Source organism: Pseudogymnoascus verrucosus (assembly GCF_001662655.1).
Source record: "Pseudogymnoascus verrucosus strain UAMH 10579 unplaced genomic scaffold scaffold_71, whole genome shotgun sequence".
Taxonomy (NCBI): Eukaryota; Fungi; Ascomycota; class Leotiomycetes; order Thelebolales; family Thelebolaceae; genus Pseudogymnoascus; species Pseudogymnoascus verrucosus.
This window is the reverse complement of record NW_017263722.1, coordinates 53,455-72,588: the sequence shown is the minus strand read 5'-3', so window position 1 is coordinate 72,588 and position 19,134 is coordinate 53,455. Positions and strand designations below refer to the sequence as shown.

Sequence of the window (19,134 nt, the reverse complement as noted above, 5' to 3'; positions counted from 1 at the left end):
ATACCTCTTCGCAACTCCGAATTATTGACGGCAAGGTTGACCTATATCTTGCCGTATTGAGGCTCGTGTCAGTGTTACTGAACGTGGAAAACCCCGGAAAGCCAAAAGAGCTCTTGAGGTCGTACTAGAAGCTCAAACAAGCCTGATACGGTGGTATATTTGCAGATCCTGCGGAAATGAAGAATGAAAAGCGGAGAGGGATTCATTGTGCAATAGAAGTGATGATATGAAACACAAATGAGTCCTTGATGGGAATGGGACGGTAACTGTGGGGCTATACCACGATTTGGGGGGGGGTTTTCTTCTTACGCGCCCATATTGTGTCTTCTTTGAATTGATTGGTGATGTATGAACGAGGCTCCAGAGAAAAGCCACCGGGTTCCTGTAACTTCCTTTTTCGTTCAACCTAGACCAGGCATATCCGAGGCAAATTAATTCTCAACTTCATCGCTCCGTTTGTATAGTTACAGTTGCAACTCTGGAAAGTGGTTGGCTCGAGCCACGTGGGGGCAGTCCAGATCAACGGTTAACTGCAGGCTTCACTAATTTCTTGCAATAGCTATCGCCAACTTTCGACATCTTGCCGACTCGAAGAATTGGGGATTGCCTACTATGGCCTGGCCGCGGGGCAACTCATGGGAGAAAGGCATGTCATATCTAGAACTGGTTGCGGTTCTGTCTCAGGCACAGTAAATCCTCAATATGATAATTCTCTGTTGCAATACCTCACACATAAGAATCCATTGTCAGGCCCCAAACCATCCAGGTGAGCGGATATGATATATTGGAAGAAGACCTTCTCTTATTTCCTTATTCATTTCTAGGTTCCCATGGTAGTATTCTACTGTACTATCATCCTTTGGCTCTTCATTCTGTGCATGACCTCAACTCTCACATCGAGGTCCCCTGTTCCTGTTGAGCCGCCACGAACCTTTCCCGGCTCTAAATCTTCGGCGTTGCAAGACATGACGACATGGAGATGCTAGATTTCAGACGCATACTTGCATGGCTATCCTGTGGGTCATCAGAGTCAAAGCAATGACAAATACATGCCATTATTTGGGGAGTAGCAATCCTTCCTTAACAAGCTTCTCGAAAGGCCATGGAAACTTCCCTTGCGGAACTACACTGCTGTCTTTGACGGTGTATGCAATATACGGCTGCTCACGCCGACAAGAAGCATGATCAAATCCGGGTACGATAATAAAAAAGAGATGGGATATATTCCTTTGAGCACATTCCTACATGACTTCTGACACCGAGACATAAACCTCAACGATAGCAAGCACCAAGCTACCCTGCTCCTTGCATCGAGTCAATCAAGTTGTCTTACTACGATATATGCTGTGATAGGCATTTTCTTTCTCCCCAGCCACAAGAGTCAGGGCCGGAAACACATCCATGCGGCAATTCTGCTGCATAAGTATGCAGCTATCCGCCTGTGCTGCAGCCACCACCCGTCACCATATATCCGCCTAACCCCATTCAAACACTACTTGCTCCCGTTACGGTGTTAGCATTTGTGTGCTGCTGTCAAACCACGGCTTCATCGGGGTGGAAATATACCCCTGTCCAAGCAGCCAGCCAGAAACTCTTTCGACTGGAAACTTGCAGCTACTGGGACCTTCTGAGACTAATTTCCTCGAAGCTGTGTCATGTGCCATTGCCAAGGGAGACTTTGCCGTCCGTCTGCGGTTATGGGATAGGCATAGCGGACGAGGATATGGGGTGTTATCGCATTTACCTCCAGTATTCGTTGGAGGCTTGTCATTCTGACGGAACCCCTGAAACGCTGTCGAAAGGCCCCTTGGATTCGTTGATAAGAATCATCTCTTACCCTTGGACAGCGCGTCAAATAAAGGAAAACACGTTAACACGCAGACAGAGACACGCCCTTTCAAGAGCCTGCATAATCCTGCATGTTCACCTAGCAACCCTCGGCTCATAAATATTAGTGTGCGTGCAAACGGAGTCTCATATGTTCACTGGCTATCACTAAGACACGACCAACAAGGGCCGGAGACCCCGCCGAGAAAACTCACATATCCAGAACCGACCCAAGAATTTTTCTTTCCAGTGCCCTTTGAATCTTTATTCCGAGCCTTCCAAGGCTGCTTGGAAGGGGTTGACTGGGCATCTAAATCCTCGTTCATTCATTCCAAGGACTCAAGCATCGACACCAAGTTGACTGCATTGCTTTAAAGGTCGGAGCCAACGACTTACAACTTATTCTGGAACACCGTCTGAGACCTCCAATAGCTCGTCGGAAGGGCCAGCAACGCCTCTTCAGCGCTATGCTTTCCTTGTCTTCGCTTCTCAACCCCATATCTACCTCAGAGTCTCGATGGATTAGTTTACCTTCGAGCTCTCCATCTTACTATTCGCATCTATCTCCAAACGAAAGCCCGCGACCCAGTGGCCAACAGTCTTCAGCAAAATCTAAGATGAGTAAAGATGGTGCTGTCTTTTTCAAAGGCAAGGTCATGGGAACTGTTATGTTTCCTCCGTTTGAGAACCTTGACCCGGAGAGTGTTCGGGAAGTCCAGAAGTATAAGGTATTTCCCCTCGGAGAGATTGTGAAATATCCTCGCCATATCCCATACAACAGCGAGAAGAAAAGCTTCCTTGAGAAAACTGGTCGACACAGCTTTGAAGGTAGGATTGCAATTTACATTCGTGGCATTGCTGACAAGAGTATCAGTTTTCCAATACACATTCCGACTTCCAGGCGAAGAAAAAGAACACACGGTAATGTGGGACTACAATATCGGGCTTGTCCGTATTACGCCTTTCTTCAAGTGCTGCAATTACTCGAAGGTTAGTTTCTCTGTTCTCAAAACGGTGCCACTTTCTAATGAACCGCAGACCATACCAGCCAAGATGCTTAATATGAACCCGGGGCTCAAAGAAATTACCCACAGCATCACAGGAGGTGCACTTGCTGCTCAAGGTATGGCCTATTCTCCCAGCTCTTGGACAAATAATCTGACTTGGTGAAGGATACTGGATGCCATATCCATGCGCCATGGCGTTATGCGCAACCTTCTGCGCCAACATCGCTGGCGCCCTCATTCCGATATTCGGGCCCAGTTTCCCATCACAATGCACACACCGTGAATCTCCTCTCTGTGGGCGAATGGTTATCGAACCATCGGTCATTATCCACGGCACCAAAGAAGCTATAGCCTTCCGTTCCGCAGCCACAAATGGTCCCACGTCCAACCCATCTTCATCCGCATCTCAAAATCCGACGCCCAGTCCAAGCCAGCGAACGGTTCGAACAATTGACTCTGTGTCACCCCGAAGTACACCCAATGATTTTCCCGTTGCTCACGAGCAAGCTACGAAGAGATTGAAGCCAAAATGCCGAGGACCCCTCCGCGGCGAAAGCACAGACACAGAGTCTGAGACGAGCATGCCATACCAAAAATTCGACCGGGCACAATTCTCGGGGCCGCCCACGCCAATGACAGCGTACACCCCTCTTCCATCGTCACCTGCTTCTGGCTACACCTCGTCCGGCTGGACAGCGGCAAACACGCATCCCCAGGTGCGATTTGCGCAACAAAATAAGTCTGCATTCTCATCCAATGCGAAGATCGCTTCGAGGGAGCATGAAATACAGCGCCAGGCCCCGAGTTGGAGACCTCGAGCTCTCCGACACCCTCCAACGCCGCCGTATCCGGCAACTCCAAACCAAAGTCCGGTTGCAAGCCCTTGGCTAAGCGCCATCCCCCGCACCGTAGGTGACCATGGGTTTGGAGCCCAGGCACTGAACCAAAACACTCTTCCACCGATGAGGCATCGCGGCTTGGTTGGGTTGGGGATCAGAGGGGTTGGTATGGATGAGGAGGTCTATGATGCGGATAGTGATGGCAGCCCAAACGTCAGCCCAAAGCGTATAAAGTGGGAAAGGGAGGTAACCAAGGAGGTGGAGAGCCAAAATGGAAGCCCAGGAAATGTTGAGTGGCTTGCAAAGGTCAACTCATCCCTGGAAAAGGGAGTGGGCGAAGAAGAGAAGAGTGCGGCGCTGATGCTTATGTGTCTTAGCGTTGGCGAGGGGAACGGAACTGCCCAAGGCATGAAGAGAAAGAGGGCAGCAAGTTTGTGAAGGTTGAATCGGAATGTCACTGGCAATTCGCATTTAAGGTTTGAAATTGATGCAGGTTGGATACACTGAATATGAGCACACGGTAAATTCACACGAGCTATGTCGATATGATGACGGCCATAGGCAGGCCATGGACACAACGAATATGGAGAAAAGGGGCTCGGGATTTGAATATTTTATACTGCGCGATTTTAGCTGAGTATGTCATTTAGTTTTGGCTTTAATTAGAATGTGTTGTTGAATCCAGATGAAGTAAATATTCCATGGTGTGAAGTATGATGTACGCTGGCTTTGGAATTGCGGGCGATTTGTTGGGTCAAACGAGGTTGTTGCAGTTCTTGCATTGTCATATTTTATATGTGATGATAATTACTGGTATGAATACTTCACTTGCATGAATGTCACTTTTTATGTTAAGTCATTTCTGCTATAATTTTGTGTGGTGGAATGCTTTATTTCATGACGCATATTATTTATTCTGGGTTCTTATAATTCTACGATTAGAAGTATAAGAGAGCCCCAACATCAGCGCAGAGAGATATAAAATCAGAATTGAGTATGGATCAACTCCAGATATCTTCTCTGAATGAAGTCGAAATAATAATCCGAAAGGATCTGAAATTGTAACCGTCAAACAAACTCTGGCAATACGGCGATTTGTGGCTCAAAGCGCGACGCCCTCCTCTTTGACCTCCTCCATCTCTAGGACTCTAGGCTGAATAAAATCAATGCTTCCAGGAGCTTCCTCATGCTGTCTCTTTAGGTCTTGAAGTTCACAAGCCAAATCTGCTTTCCGTCTCTCCTTGTCCTCGCGGGTGGGGTCCCCCTTCTCGCAAGATTGCTCCTCCGTCGCCAGTCTCACCCTGATATCGGTCTCTATGCGAACAAAAATGTTGTCCAGTTCCTTTTTAACTGCACCAAAACTGGTTTTCACCTCGGCTTTTATATCCTTGCTTATGGCCATTGAAATCTTAGAGAACAGCCCCTCCTCAATGCGGCCCTGGACGATTGTCCGTTGACGAGCAGCCATGCCTTTGCCTGCTCAGCACAAACATTAGTACTGCGTTTTGATGATCTCAGCTCAATCCTAAAGAAGCAAAATACTGACCAAATTGTTGGGCTGCTGATCGGTAGGCCGGAGTCATGATTTTGACTATGTAAGATGATTGATTGGCCTCTGATGCTTTGGAACAAATAATTCTAGTTGATGTAAGAAAAGCTTCCTTGCCCAAACTTAACAATGAGAAGCGGGTTTTCGTCGAACTAATAGAACTTACTCAACACCCTTCACAAGTTTTTCCACCGCCTGACTGAATTCATACTCGATAGCTCCAATCTTGAATTCAATTCCGTCTATGAGTAAAGGATCAACGTTTTCCTCTATGTTCTGGAGTTAGTAAATACTGTCCATGACCAAGATAAGACGATTTAACTTGCTTCTCATTTCGGATTGCAATTTTAGGAATATCGCTTTGATAGATTGTAGCAAATCTGCGAATAGCGTCGGGATTTTTTGTTTAAATGCTTCCCATCGAAATCCCATCTCTGCCCTCATTTTCTTAATGAGCTCGGAATTCCAGTTGGCTTTCCGGGCTCTCGTCTTGTGGTCGCCATCGTTCCGGCACCAGGCTTTATACTGACCTGCAACATCTGGCGTTAGTCTACAGTTGATATACTTATGCATTGTGGAAACAGTACTCCAATACCACTATGTACTGTTAGAATATGAACTCAATTGTTATGGACAAGGGGTGGACATTACATTGAACCATGATAAACCTTCCTCTTGCGCCGCTTTTTCCCAGGCAGGACTTTCTTGGTCTATGCGAGTTAGATAACACCCTGGCTTCTAAAGTTATGATCAAACCCACCTATGTGCGAAATAATCAAACTTTGAAAAACGTCGTTGAAATCGATTTTGGATTGAGACACGGCCCCCAATACCTGACACGGTTAGCCCATGACAAGAAGCACGAAGAACACTACAAACCTCATTTTTCACCCCAAACAAGGTGAAATAGATTGATCTATCGATCATAGCCTCCATAGTCTGGCATTCAGGTTTGGCTACCACGAGCAGGGTGGAATTTAGAAAGCTCGACATCCTTGAATTGCGGAAGTGGTTTGCTTCAAGTAGGTGTGCACGACTGATTATGGTGTAGCAGAATTGTCGAACCTCTGGTATGCCACTGGCCTGCACCATTTCTATATCTCCTTTCATGGCATATTTCTCATAAGACGTGTTCGAAACGCAAAATACTTCGAGCACCCCTTTTGGAATTTCAGCCGAGTAAGCTTTCTGCAAGCCTTCTTTAACGTGCATATTCCGGGCGTTGATCAGTAGCAAACGCTGCCTAGAGAATAGTTAATATTTTAGTTTATAGCACGCATAAAACCATAGAACTTGCCTCAACCTCAAATTCTTTACAGATTGTCGATTCCCTTGTTCCATTTCCTTTGCAATATCTTGGTCGAGTTCTGCCATGTCTTCTGGTGAGATTCTGTTGTTGGGGCCACAAAATTCCCGTCTCGCCGACTTCTCATTAATATCCTACTAAGCGTCAGTCACCACCTTCACAAACTTGAACAGTAGAGTAGAACCTCTGAATTAGTGCAAACAGCCGCAATTTTCATGCTTTCCCCTCTGGATCCATCTAATTCTTGCCCGGCATGTTTGGACACGACAGAAAGGAGGGATGATTTTAATGATTGATTTGTTATCGCCCGAGAAATCCTTGCGACGACAAAGATATGATCACATCTCAGGAGGTAGTCTTGAGTGGCTTTCACTCGTGCAAGGTTGGTATCGTGCAAACCTGCGTCGACCGTCAGTTGATATGTGGCATAGTCTAAGATTTTGAGCTACTAACCCGGCAAATCGGCGAGAATAATACCAGACTTTAAGATCTGTGCCTCAATATAAACACTGTGTAGAATCCTCAATCAGATACTACAATCAAAGAAACAAAGCGTGATGTGAATCTTACCGGATTATTTTGGTGAATGGCCAAAACCGGTCTTCCATGAAGACACCCGTCTTCTCGTAACATTCATCTGCAGTGTCTGCTGTCGATGTCCACTTTCCGCTGTCTGCGCCAGCGGGCCAATCGAGCTCATGGGACCATTGGATAACCTGATCGGTAACCATAGCCAATCCTTCTTCGGTCATGTCTTTTGTGAGCCAGTCTTTGCTAAATTCTTCATGGTGGCTAAATGCAGCCTCAAGGGAAGACCACGCCTCCGCCGATTCACGTTCCATTTGATCGTATTCGCTTTGAATGATGTTTTCATCTTCGGCATTTGGAAGATACATCCGACGGAAGCTCCAGAGAAGTTCTTTGAGCAGCTCTTCTATTTCTGTTACGGAGAGGTACTCAACATCTATTGTTATAGGTGCTCTGTGATTGGCTGTCTTCAGTCTATACTCTGTAACAATTGACGTGCAGGCTGCGCCTATATCTCCCTATCCACAAGTTAAGTTGTGAAATCTACGTAACATGATGTGTACTTACGCATTTGGCGATCTCCGGATAGTGTAACAGGGAGTTGATGAGGCTGCTCTTGCCTGAAAGGAAATTAGATCCATGCAGTTTGGCTTGATGGAATGCATGCTTACCTTCACCCGAGCCCCCTAGAATGGCGATAGTTCTCGTACTGGAGACTTCGAATTCACTTAAACTTTCGCCGTCCTGGATTAATCTTGCAAGGTTATCTCCGTGGACTGTAAATAAGTCTGCCCTTTTCAGTGCATTCGTGGCAGCACGTGCAATCTCACGGTCCTTTTGTAGCTCAGCTTGATAGATAGGGTCGTAGAATGGCCCCTCCAGCGCTTCTTCAACGGCAACATCATAGGTGACCATGATGCTGCTATCGTAGGCATTCCTTAAGTCACAAGCGTTCGCCATGCTTACTTTGTGTGAATAAAATGCCGGGTTCGACTCTGGGTCGGATGTATAGCGTGCGTGAGGCTGAGTAGAAAGAACCTTTTGAGAGAAAGCCAATCGTCCATCCACTGAATCAGATATTGCCAGTGAAAATAGACTGGCTGTGTCGGCTTCTGGAATGGAGTTGCCTTGTTGTCTTATGAACTGATCTTTGATAGTCTGGTGAAAATAGAATGGCTCTGTTGGTTGAAAGGATGATGGGCTTCACTGCCTCTAGTTGGCCTTGGAGAGGTTGTTGAAAGGAAACCAAAGGCTGAGTTGGGTTGATATTCGATGAGACCGGGATGAGTGTTTGTTTCCCATTAAAAATTCTTGCTGCCTTAACAGGTGAAGCTTCCAAGCGTTTGAAAGGAAGATGCAGCTAGAAGCTAAACAAGATCACTCGAAGCTGCTCAAAGCTTTGGGCATCTGGATGTTGGCAAGATGTTGTGATGGGGAATAGACAAGAAGAATATTGTAGAAAGTAAGATCAATAATATCCTACCAGCCAGTTGAAGTATGAGTTGACCCTGAAGACAACATATGCAGGCAACATCTAACGCCTTTGTATTGGACGAGGGAAGTGGGCAGGGCTAATGTTGTTGTCCTGTCAAGCCTCCCGCGATAGCATGCACTAACAAAGAAGATAATCGGCTCAAATATCTTCCACTCCTCGCTATACTGAGAGAAGAATGAATGAAACCGTTCTGAATGCAGCTACAGGGAAACACCATCAAGTGAACTCAAATACGTCTCATAAAGTGCCAATGGTAACTCTCGTAAAACCAACGATGAATGACGCTGAGTGACTACTTAGCAATAATTGGACCCATCGCCTGTAAAAAAAACCAAGTTGATTAACTTTAATCGCCCACAATGAAAGCTATGTGCTCAGGGCCCTAAATGAGAATGCTTTGGCGGAAACCTCCTGTTTGATATTCCAGGTCCTCACCATTCCCAGCTGCGAGCGAGCGTACAAAAAATAGCATGGTCACAGAATCAAATTCATATTTGATTAACTTGAATTTCTGCTCCTCTTCTCTCCTAGCCAGCAACCTACAATAGAGTGCAAAATATGCCATTTATTTATTTGTTGGCAGGAACAACTGCCGCCTATGTCCTGGTGGCGTAGGTCTGTGGCACGGCCCGTCGACCAAGAAGCGCTTCACATGTTAGTCTCATTAACTATACGTAAAAGCGTAGTGTTTTGCTTGACCGGGTGCATAGTCGCCAGCTAGGTAGTCATACATCCGGGAGATTTTATCGTGTCCCGTTGTTCAGTCGCCATCTGGACCTGTTGTAAAGCAAGTAGCATTAGAAACTAGAGCAAGGACGAGGAGTGGGAGACCAGAGATGATGATGGAGGACTTCATGGCTGTAGATTTGGGAAGCGATGCGATCGAGAGGAGTGATGTAGAAGTGGGTTATTGAAATTAGAAACCAAGAGATATATAGCCGCTTTTATACTTTAATCTGTAGCCATCTCAATTGTATTATCTCCAACTACCGGTTTCTTAACATGAAGCTGAACGAGAAGCTTAGTTGCTGACGCTTACTGCGTATGCACCATACAGCCGAGGTTACTTTGCAAATTAAAATCTTAGAACCTCCAGCTAATTTTAGAGTCACTATGTCACATTGTCCTCATAAAGCCCGGACGAACACGGACGACGTCAACAACGATAAATACCTACATCCCCTTCGCTACCTCATTCTACTTGCTCTGATACTAACTCAATTACAATTTCCAGCTGGATAACAAAATATTTTCACCATGACGACCGCCAAAGTTCTCATACCAATGTCCGATTATGGACATGATCCAACAGGTACCCATTCCTACATCTTTGCAGGAACATAACGTGCTAGTAATGATGTGAATTCTCTAGAGACCGCTGTTCCCTATACCGAATTCAAGAAAGCCGGATTCGAAGTCCATTTCGCAACGGAGAAGGGCAAGACTCCGGAATGCGACAAAAAGATGTTGAAGGGTATCACCCAGAAACTCCTAGTACTAAATACCCCTTCATGCCTATCTAGCTATTATACAAGCTAATTGACCTAACCCAAGGGAGCAACAGGTTTAGCAGTTGAGGCCTATAACTCCATGTCCACGCAACCTGAATTTCAGAACCCCCTCTCCTGGTCCTCCTCCGATTTCTCCCTCGACACCTACAACCTGATCTTCCTCCCTGGTGGCCACGAAAAAGGAGTGCGACAATTAATTGACTCGCATATAATGCAGAGACACATCGCTGCATATTTCTCTAGCACGATGAAGCCGAGCAAGAGGAGTGTGGCTGCTGTGTGCCATGGCGTCATGGTGCTTTCGAAGACAAAGGATATGGAGGGGAAGAGTGTCATACATGAATGCGACACAACGGCCCTGCCTGCACTGTTTGAACAGGTGGCATATTGGGGTACGAGAGCATTTTTAGGTGATTATTATAAGACGTATGGGGCTGCGAGTGAGAATGTTGAGGAAGCAGTGAGTTTGATGTGTTCGAATATTAGTCTAGGTGCTAACTGGAGGTTAGGTCCGGAAAGTTTTGGATAATCCGGACAAGCAGTACAAGAACAGTATTGGAATAGGAGCGTAAGTCATTGATCTTGCCCCTATACAAAGCATCTGAGATTAAACTTACGTCTCATAGATTTGTTATCGAGGATGAGAAGTATAATTATATTAGTGCGAGGTTCCCTGGCGATGCAAAGTTGTTGGCTGAGAAGACGGTTTCTTTGGTTCAAAGTACCTTTGTCTAAGATACAAGTCCCCTTTCTAGAAGTGGCTAGGAAAAGCCAACAAAATGACTGTGTGTTTCTAATCTGATTTAGCATGTGAATGACGGATCCATAGCTTTAAAGGAGCGCATAAAGGCCATATAAGCCATTGTGCATGTGGTCTTTGCTTAGCCATTTATCATGAAGGAATAGTTTAGGGTGGTGATTGCCGCGAAAGGCCCACTAGCATTCGATGCCATCGACGGAAGAACGCTAGTCCTGTCCCGCTCAAGCCATCTGCCCCGCCGTAATTTTTTTAACTTTTGAAATACTACCATGATCGTCATCACCGTCGAGAAACCACTAGGCGTATAAACCACTCGCCATGGGCTTCATCGAAGAAAACGAGGTCGTCGACCATCCCGCCCCCACAGAACCGACCCCAGACATGATCGCGGATGCCATCAAGTCATACTCTATGGGCAAGGCCCCCACCACCAACCCCGCCTCGTCCACAACGGCGCCCCAGCTCCCACCGTCCATGGATGCCTACCGCAACCTCTCCTCCGCCGAGATCCTCGCCGATTTAAATAAGACTCCCCTGTTCATGACCGAGCTGGAGGACAACGACGAAATCGAGGCCTTCAAAGCACTTGCCTACGAGGGCACACCGAGCGAGGTCTCCCAGAACTTCAAGGAGCAGGGCAACGACGTCTTCAAATTACGGAGCTGGGCCGACGCGAAAGAGTTCTACTCTAAAGCTATAACAGTACTACAGGCTGAGCAACGAAAGCGAGCCCAAGAGAAGACCCTACAAGAAGCATCACCACAAGCCGACAGAACCGCACCACCCACCCTGAGCGCCGAGGACGAAGCCGAGATAAAAGAACAACTAAAGCTCCTCGAAGCCTGCCTCGGCAACCGCTCAGCCTGCCACGTCCAGCTCAAGAACTACCGATCCGCCACCCTCGACTGCGCGCAAGTCATCCGCCTAAACCCCAAGAACATCAAAGCCTTCTACCGCTCTGGAGTTGCCCTTCTCGCTCTCTCCAAGATCCGTGAAGCAGACGACGCCTGCGCGCACGGTCTAGCGCTTGACCCAGAACACAAGGACCTCAAGCTCCTCGCCCAGCAAATTATTGAGAAGGCGGAGATAGTCGACGCGAAGAGGCGGAAAGAGGAGGCTGCTGCGCTACGCGTGAAGCAGGAAGCATATGTCTTAAAAGCCGCGCTGAAGGCACGGGGGATCCGCATGCGTACTACGGAGCAGCCACCGGAGATGGAGGATGCGAAGGTGCGACTCGTGCCGGATCCTGTGGACCCGACGAGTTCGTTGGTCTTCCCTACTGTGCTTCTGTACCCGCTCGTCTTGCAGAGTGATTTTATCAAGGAGTTTGGCGAGACTGAGACAGTGGGTGAGAGGTTAGGGTATATCCTTGATGAGCAGGCGCCGTGGGATAGGCAGCATGAGTATACCCCGAGGGGCGTGGAGTGCTACGCGGAGACTATGACAGGCGGGCTTATTAAGGTGGGACCGAAGGTGACGTTGCTGAAACTTCTTACGAGTGGATCGGTGGAGGTGGTGGATGAGGTTGTGAGGGTGTTTGTGGTTCCGAAGCAGAAAGCAGCAGAGTGGGTGGCGGATTTCAAGATGAAGAAGGCTGCGGAGAAGAAGACCTGAGAGGCAAGATGGGGCCTAGTGTATGATGGCGGTGCCAGAAATAGCTGTGTATCGCAGCGTGAGCTGAGATCAGTGTGTAGAGGGCTGGCCACTATCGAGGAGGTTTGCCGGGCTACGCCAGAACTGCCCACATACTCCGTTGAAGATCCGGCGGGCGCATGAGACAGAACAGAGTCAAAAGCCAGCGAAGGAGAGTTACTCTGCCGATATTATCTCAGAGGTTCTTGCCGGACGTCCTCATAGCCACACGCCCAGCCCAACCAAGCCATATTGCATGGCTGTCTAGAAGCTGGTCAGTGGAGTAGATGGCTTGTGCTGGTTGGTTCCATGTATGAACCATGATGGCATCAAATGAAGGAACAAGTGGGAGAACTCTGACGGAAGATGAATTCTGTTACATCTAGAATATTTACTTGTGTTATATATTTGTAACCATCAATACAACGTACTCGTCTAGAGCATACGCCCCAATAGAGACTGTATGTGAACAATCAAACCGCCAATAAATTATACAAGCCGTTCGTAAGATCTGGGTGGCTAATATATACAGTGCCCCCGTCAAGTTTGAACCGCACGGGTAGATTATCTCTAAATCATGATGAGCCATGCTTCCTCCGCAGGTTGCCCCAGACAGGTTGTTCATCCTGTGGCGTCTGGGTCTCATTGCCAGTCTCTCCCGTACCACCTTCCACGCCATCTCCAACCTCCACATCCACCGCCATCCCATCATCCTCACCGCCTTCAACCTCCTCCTGACCCGCACTACGCCTCTCCCCCGGCCCAGCCTCCCACAACTCCCTCACCACACCCCTCAACTTCCCCGTCTCCAACCCCAACCCCTCCATCATCTCCAAAACCGTATCCACACGCCCATCCCGCTCACTCGCACATCGCCGCGCAAGCGCATGCCACGTCCCATTCCTCACCCTCCCCTGCCACCCCATCGCCGTCATCTCTTCCAGATACCGGAACGCGTCCTCGTAATCCTGTTGTCCCTCGTGTAGACACACCAGGATGAGTCGGTCGTAGGTCAGCTCGTCAGGTCGGATGCCTTGGCGCGCCATCTCTGACGCGAGGTACATTGCCATTCGTTTGGGGCTGGCTGAGCTGCGGATCTTCGTGCAGCCTTGGAGGAGGACGTTGATCGTTGTTGTGTCGGGGTGGACACGCAGGGCTTTCCGTGATGTCTTGTATCGAATATTGGGTGAAGTTCCCTCGACTATGGAGCTATCTGGTTGCTCTGTCTTCGGGGCGGGGGAGGATTGGGAGCTAACCAGCTCCTTGTAGAGACGCATTGCAAGCGCCAATTCTCCGGACGACGCGGCGGCTTCCAGGATAACATTTACAGCAGCAATAGGAATCTCTTTCCCCTCGTCCTGTAATGGTTTCAAAGCCTTCCATGCATCTTGGATCCCTTCTGACCCTTCGTCTCGTAGAAGCTTGAATAGAGGCCTTGTAGTTGCCGAGCTAGGTGTTTTGCTCGTGCTTTCTCCGCCCGCCTTGCCCATAATGCACAGCACGCGAAACGCATTCGTCACATCCTTAGCTGTCGCATACGCCTCCAACATGGCCTCGTAGCTGCTGGTAGGCAGTTCCCCTTTCCTATCCGCCAACATTTTCAGGGCACTGGTCGCTAGCGCGGGATCACCAGCCAGCGCCGCAGTGTTGAGGACATTTGCCAATGTGCCGTCGCTCGGTCTTAAATAATCAATTTCCACACGCTTCCGCCACACGTATAACACGCCCGCGTAATCATATGCCGCAGCACAAGTATCGAGAAAGTATGGCCAGACACCCGGGCTAACATCCTGCGGATCTGGGTATAAAGGATTGCGGTCTGGGTCTTCGGCGCGGGATTGGAGGATGGAGAGAGCCGTAGGAAGCTCGCCGGCTTCTGAGAAAACGTAGATTAAGATATCGTAAAGCCATGGTTCCACTGGTATATGGCGATGGTGGAGGGAGTAGAATACGGATAGAGCTAGTTCGTACTCGCGGTCGCGAAGGTGAGAGATGATGAGGTGGTGGTAGCCGAGTGGGGAGAGAGAGATCCAGCGGGCTTTCATCTCTGTTAGGATTTCCGCCCGGAGAAGATGGTTGGGGTGTACGGCGAGAGTCTACGTGAACTGTCAGTGTACTGTAACATTGTGGCAAGGCGGAAAATGAACATACCATCAGAACGCTATGATATAGGCTCGAATCCCCGATGATTCCTTGCTTGTCCATCTCCTTCAGCAACCCCTCGACCTCTTCCGCACTCCCCCTCTCTGCATCGGCATTCGCCCGAATAAGTGCATCGAAGTGCCGCACATTTGGTCTTTCTCCTCTGTTCTTAATCAGATACTGAACTAGGTTGATCGTTTTCTGGTATGAGCCGCTCTCGTCTCGCACTGTGCGAAGAATGTCGTGGAGCTCCACGACAGAAAGTGCACCCCAGTTTTCCGGCGGAGGGGTTTCGGAGCTGGGTTCCGCGGCGTCCAATGCCTCATTTGCAAAATTTCTATCATTCGATATGTTGACTGATTTCGCAAGAGTGGAATTCTGGCGTCGAGAAGCTGCTATTGAGAGCTTCAAGCTGGAAGGCCTCAGTATTCTCCGGGGCACGTATGGTCGATAACTTGCCCTCGAAACAGGCAATCGGGCTCTAGAGAGTACAATTGAATCAAATGAAGGACAGAGGCAGCGCCATAGCCCGTCGACTGCAATCCGCGGAGCTGACATTGGCGTTGGGATTTCGTCGTCGAATTTCCCAGTGACGGCGCATCAAGAAGTTGAACCTCTATTGTCAGCCTTGCGCTAAACATGTCACGTGCACTGTGGGCTCATATATTTCTTATATTCATGGAGAGCGCGAGGGAAGCGGGATTGAGGCAGATTGATAAATTACTGCTCTGTGGATTCTATATGATGATTATACAGCTCCAACTTATGCCATAGCTGGACGTTTTTCTCATTCCTGCCCAGCCACTTGTGGTGGAGATTGCATTCCTGATGCGCCGTTGAATCCTGACGGACTCCAGCCAAGCTATGCGTCATCCAATGTAGTCTGGCATCAGTCCTCAATTCCGCTGGCGAGGTCTCCCGCCTCGAGTGTCGTCAAGCAATCTTTCATTGCCCTCTCCCCCTCCCTCTGCCACCGCCCCCACCCCTGCCCCCACGTCCTCTGTCCCCTCTTCCACCACGGTCTCCTCTTGAGCCTCCGCGCCCTCCCCTGTAGCCACCGCCGTGCTGTCCTTGTTGTTGGTCCTTGACCAAATCTATAATCTCGTCTGGTACGCGGAGGAATTTGATCTGGGATTGTTAGCATTTGTAACAGCCGGTAGTGCTAGGAGCCCAAACATACATTGTTTCCCTTAACATATACTTCTGCCAGTCTGAAGAACTTGTCGCCTTCCTATAAAACGCATATAAATTAGCCATAGTACGTTTTGGGGGTGTCAACGGAGTCGGCGCATAGCTGTTGCCATGGAACTGAATGGCGCGGGGCAGACGACAGGATGGTCTGGGGATGCGTAGACGTACAGGGCTAGTCTGCACGACCTCCTTCAGGGTGAGGTTCATCCAGGTATCGCATGACACGAGATGTCCGTTCAGCGTCTCTCCATTCTTGAGCTCCACGAGCATGGGATGCCCTTGGGCGGCAGTGAGGAGGCCCAATGGAAGCTGGAAAACGCGTTAGTATGTCTCGATAGCACTACCAAATGCGGCGCATCAAAGCAGTAGGCGAAAGCAGGGTCGGAGCAGGGTGTACGGACCATGGTTGGCCTGTTGTGGATAGCTTCACTGTGGTGAGTAGATGAGGCTGAGAGACGTGGTGGTGATGCTTGCTTGGACCATCATCTCATGACAGATAGCGGTTTAGGTGTGTCCCGACCGCCATAGTGATGGTTACTCACGTGATCATAGTATATTCACCGCCCGCTGAAGATTGGGACTCTCAAGGTTACAAGAAAGCTCTTGTCTCATCTAGATTCCACGGTCCATATAGACAATAATAATGATTTATTGCTGGCGGAATATACTAAAGCTTTATCCTAGAGCTGTTTTCTATTTTCTGTTATAATTACACCAAGTTGCACAACGCGTTAGCTGTATTACTGTGTACATCTGGGACCACAAGCCAATGGTGAGTGAGGCTGTGTACTCCAAGAAAAGACTTACGCGGCCATTTTGGCTCTCCATCACCCATCACATCCGCATCTCCCCTCCCTCCGCCTCTCTCTCACCCTCAGCCCACCGTTGGACAAATAATGGGAGGATAATTCATTCAACCAAACCTCAACAACCTCTCTCTTCTACCAATAATCCCTCCCAATTCCTTCATCTATTTATCGCCACTCTTTCGGTTCCCTTTCTTTCCATCTCTTCTTCTTCTTTTCTACCTAATCGTCCCTCTTATTGTCCCTCTATTCTCTTATCCCGCCCCATCCGCGCGGCGTTATCGTCGCTGCCTGCCGGTGATGCGTGGCCTCCTGGCAACCGCGCTCTTGGCGCCAGCGTTGGCATCTGCCCTCGTTGTTCCCAATACCTGGGATGGTGTTCATGTTGCCTCTGCAACTCATAGTAAGTTTCGAGCTGCTCCAGGCTTAATTTGTCCCTGTCGCCGTCGTCGCATCTAACCGTTGCCCAGCCGAAATCTCCCATGTCGTTCACCTATCTATCCCAATCGTAACTACCACACCGGACGACCCAGTATCAAACTCTGTACTGGTACGCAGCCGTTATTCTATAGCTTGTCGCGCGTATGGTTACTGACATGACTCTAGGGTTTTAGAATTGACCTCTCTCGGTCGGGTCCTGAGTGTGGATCGGGAGATCTCGTCGTCAATGGAATCCCCGTGTCTTACGGCACGATCGGTGCACTTGAATTCGCAGAATACCTTGGGTTAAATAACATACTGATGCAATGGTCTCTCACCTGTGGCCCGTTGACGCGCACCCTTGAATTCGCAGTGAAGAATGTCAACGGCGAGCCTGTCAACGATCTCGGCCTGACGGTTCTTTATTCTCATGACGATACATCGCTCGAGATCCTAGACATCAAAAAGTATAGCAAAAACCCGAAGCCCATCTACCTGGCTGTTTCCTCGTCTCAGGCGTCCCATACATTCAAGGGCCAGAAGCCCGAGGAAGACTCAGAGACTGGAGCTGCTCACCCTGTACCTCATGGGGAACAGGCTCCAATCAGTGAGAAGCCCGTCGCTGATGATGTGGATGCGGTCCAAGGCATCGCACTCTGCGACTCGGTGAAGTGCGTCTTTATGATCGCCGTCCACAACACCAAGGAAACCGCGAAGCACCTCACGTCCAAGGTGAAGTCCATCTTTTGTGACAAAAAGCCCGGCAAGCTCCATCCAGGAAAGTACAACCAACCCGACCGCCATGGAGGCAAGCACCACGAGGAGCACAGTGATGATGATAGGCACCCTATGAGACCTGGGCACGAAGAGAGACCCTCTGACGACCGCCACGGAGGAAAGCACCACGATGATGACAGGCACCGTATGAGACCTGGACACGAGGAGGGACCCCCTGACGACCGCCATCATCATGACGAAGACAGACCACATCACCGTCCTCATCACCGACCTCACCACGGCCACCACGGTCACAGAGGCAAGTGGCACCACGCCCGTAAGGCAGTCCACCCTACTCTCATCGTCTTCACCGTCCTCTTCTTCGCCATCCTAATGTTCCACATCCGCCGCCGCATCCACCGCGCCAGACGCGCAGCTGCCCGCGAGGCTTCCGGCTGTGGCCGCGACGAGTCCCCAAGGAGACGCCGTCGCTGCGGTGGCTGGCGTCGTCGCAGATGCAGAGGGAAGCGCGAGTACAGCGAGAAGGACGAGATGCTACCCAGCACTGAGCCACATCCTGCGTACTCTTCGCCTAGCCACATTGCCACAGAGATCGCGGATCTGAGGCATGCAGCAGAGGCTGTTGAAGATATAGTCTCGCAGTCCTCTGAGGGATCTAGGTACGCCAGACGCGGAAGCGCGGATACGATGGAGACTCTTCCGGAGTATACCGCAGAGGAGACGGACTCGAAGATGGGTTCGGAGACTCTGCCGGGGTACGCGGATAGTGAGGAGTCTGTTAGTGTTGCCGATGGGTATCAGCCTGGGACGGGAGAGGTGTGGAGGGCGAGAGTCGATGGAGTCAATGTTAAAGCTTGAGAACTATAGTGGAGGAAAAGCATAATTCGACCGTGGGGTTCATTTTGGTTGTGGCTGGGCTGGGACCATTCTTCTTTTCATTTTATCTAGGGTTGTGTTTTATCGGAATGGGGTGCGGTTGTGATTTGCAACACGCGTAATATCACTGTCATGTAGGATTCTGGAAATAACAAACACTGATCTCAATACTAAGATGCATGATGAATTTCCTGCCGTGTCTAGTGGGGTTGTTTATTTGAGGGGCTACTTTGGGTTGTGCTGAAAGGACACGGTGATATATTAATTGCCCCAACGTCACATCGTCGAAATGCAATGGAGATGCACTGCAACGTCGGAGGGGAAAATAGTCATTCCTAATTCAACGGCATTGTTTTTGAATAATCGGGATATAATCAGGAAATAAAAGTATCTCACAGACGACGTGCACATCTTAGATTCTCATAGACGAAATGCTCATTTCAGATCAGTCAGTGATATATCAGAGCAAATGATTGTATTATCCTAGAAGTCTAGAATCCCACTAAA

At 49.0% G+C, this 19,134-nt stretch overlaps 6 protein-coding genes across 6 annotated transcripts; 4 read left to right on the top strand and 2 right to left on the bottom strand.

The window, feature by feature from the left end:
* Positions 1 to 1,876: 1,876 nt before the first annotated feature.
* Positions 1,877 to 4,270, top strand: VE01_09938 (uncharacterized protein). The gene is made up of 4 exons (XM_018279345.2): positions 1,877 to 2,655; positions 2,702 to 2,817; positions 2,866 to 2,950; positions 3,000 to 4,270. The coding sequence occupies exons 1-4, from the start codon at positions 2,295 to 2,297 to the stop codon at positions 4,109 to 4,111; spliced, it is 1,674 nt and encodes a 557-aa protein (XP_018125689.2). The 5' UTR covers positions 1,877 to 2,294; the 3' UTR covers positions 4,112 to 4,270.
* A 505-nt stretch (positions 4,271 to 4,775) lies between these two features.
* On the bottom strand, positions 4,776 to 8,016 carry VE01_09937 (uncharacterized protein; the record flags this gene model as incomplete). Its single annotated transcript, XM_059464109.1, has 13 exons — positions 4,776 to 5,149; positions 5,220 to 5,311; positions 5,389 to 5,491; positions 5,753 to 5,819; positions 5,874 to 5,932; positions 5,983 to 6,055; positions 6,102 to 6,465; positions 6,520 to 6,662; positions 6,713 to 6,927; positions 6,982 to 7,037; positions 7,099 to 7,574; positions 7,624 to 7,676; positions 7,728 to 8,016. The coding sequence occupies 13 exons, from the start codon at positions 8,014 to 8,016 to the stop codon at positions 4,776 to 4,778; spliced, it is 2,364 nt and encodes a 787-aa protein (XP_059319271.1).
* A 1,671-nt stretch (positions 8,017 to 9,687) lies between these two features.
* VE01_09936 (uncharacterized protein) lies at positions 9,688 to 11,024 on the top strand. The gene is made up of 5 exons (XM_018279343.2): positions 9,688 to 9,863; positions 9,924 to 10,045; positions 10,106 to 10,522; positions 10,572 to 10,630; positions 10,689 to 11,024. The coding sequence occupies exons 1-5, from the start codon at positions 9,809 to 9,811 to the stop codon at positions 10,795 to 10,797; spliced, it is 762 nt and encodes a 253-aa protein (XP_018125695.1). The 5' UTR covers positions 9,688 to 9,808; the 3' UTR covers positions 10,798 to 11,024.
* VE01_09935 (uncharacterized protein) lies at positions 11,009 to 13,032 on the top strand. Its single transcript, XM_018279342.2, has 2 exons — positions 11,009 to 12,915; positions 12,987 to 13,032. Exon 1 carries the CDS (start codon positions 11,141 to 11,143, stop codon positions 12,434 to 12,436), a length of 1,296 nt encoding a protein of 431 aa, XP_018125697.1. The 5' UTR covers positions 11,009 to 11,140; the 3' UTR covers positions 12,437 to 12,915; positions 12,987 to 13,032.
* Positions 12,830 to 16,353, bottom strand: VE01_09934 (uncharacterized protein). Its single transcript, XM_059464108.1, has 7 exons — positions 16,330 to 16,353; positions 16,189 to 16,211; positions 15,956 to 16,096; positions 15,777 to 15,827; positions 15,592 to 15,724; positions 14,606 to 14,991; positions 12,830 to 14,550 (listed from the first exon to the last, which is right to left on the bottom strand). The coding sequence occupies exons 2-7, from the start codon at positions 16,189 to 16,191 to the stop codon at positions 13,030 to 13,032; spliced, it is 2,235 nt and encodes a 744-aa protein (XP_059319272.1). The 5' UTR covers positions 16,192 to 16,211; positions 16,330 to 16,353; the 3' UTR covers positions 12,830 to 13,029.
* Positions 16,354 to 16,649: 296 nt separating this feature from the next.
* Positions 16,650 to 19,025, top strand: VE01_09933 (uncharacterized protein). The gene is made up of 3 exons (XM_018279340.2): positions 16,650 to 16,996; positions 17,064 to 17,143; positions 17,200 to 19,025. The coding sequence occupies exons 1-3, from the start codon at positions 16,894 to 16,896 to the stop codon at positions 18,607 to 18,609; spliced, it is 1,593 nt and encodes a 530-aa protein (XP_018125701.1). The 5' UTR covers positions 16,650 to 16,893; the 3' UTR covers positions 18,610 to 19,025.
* Positions 19,026 to 19,134: the final 109 nt, after the last annotated feature.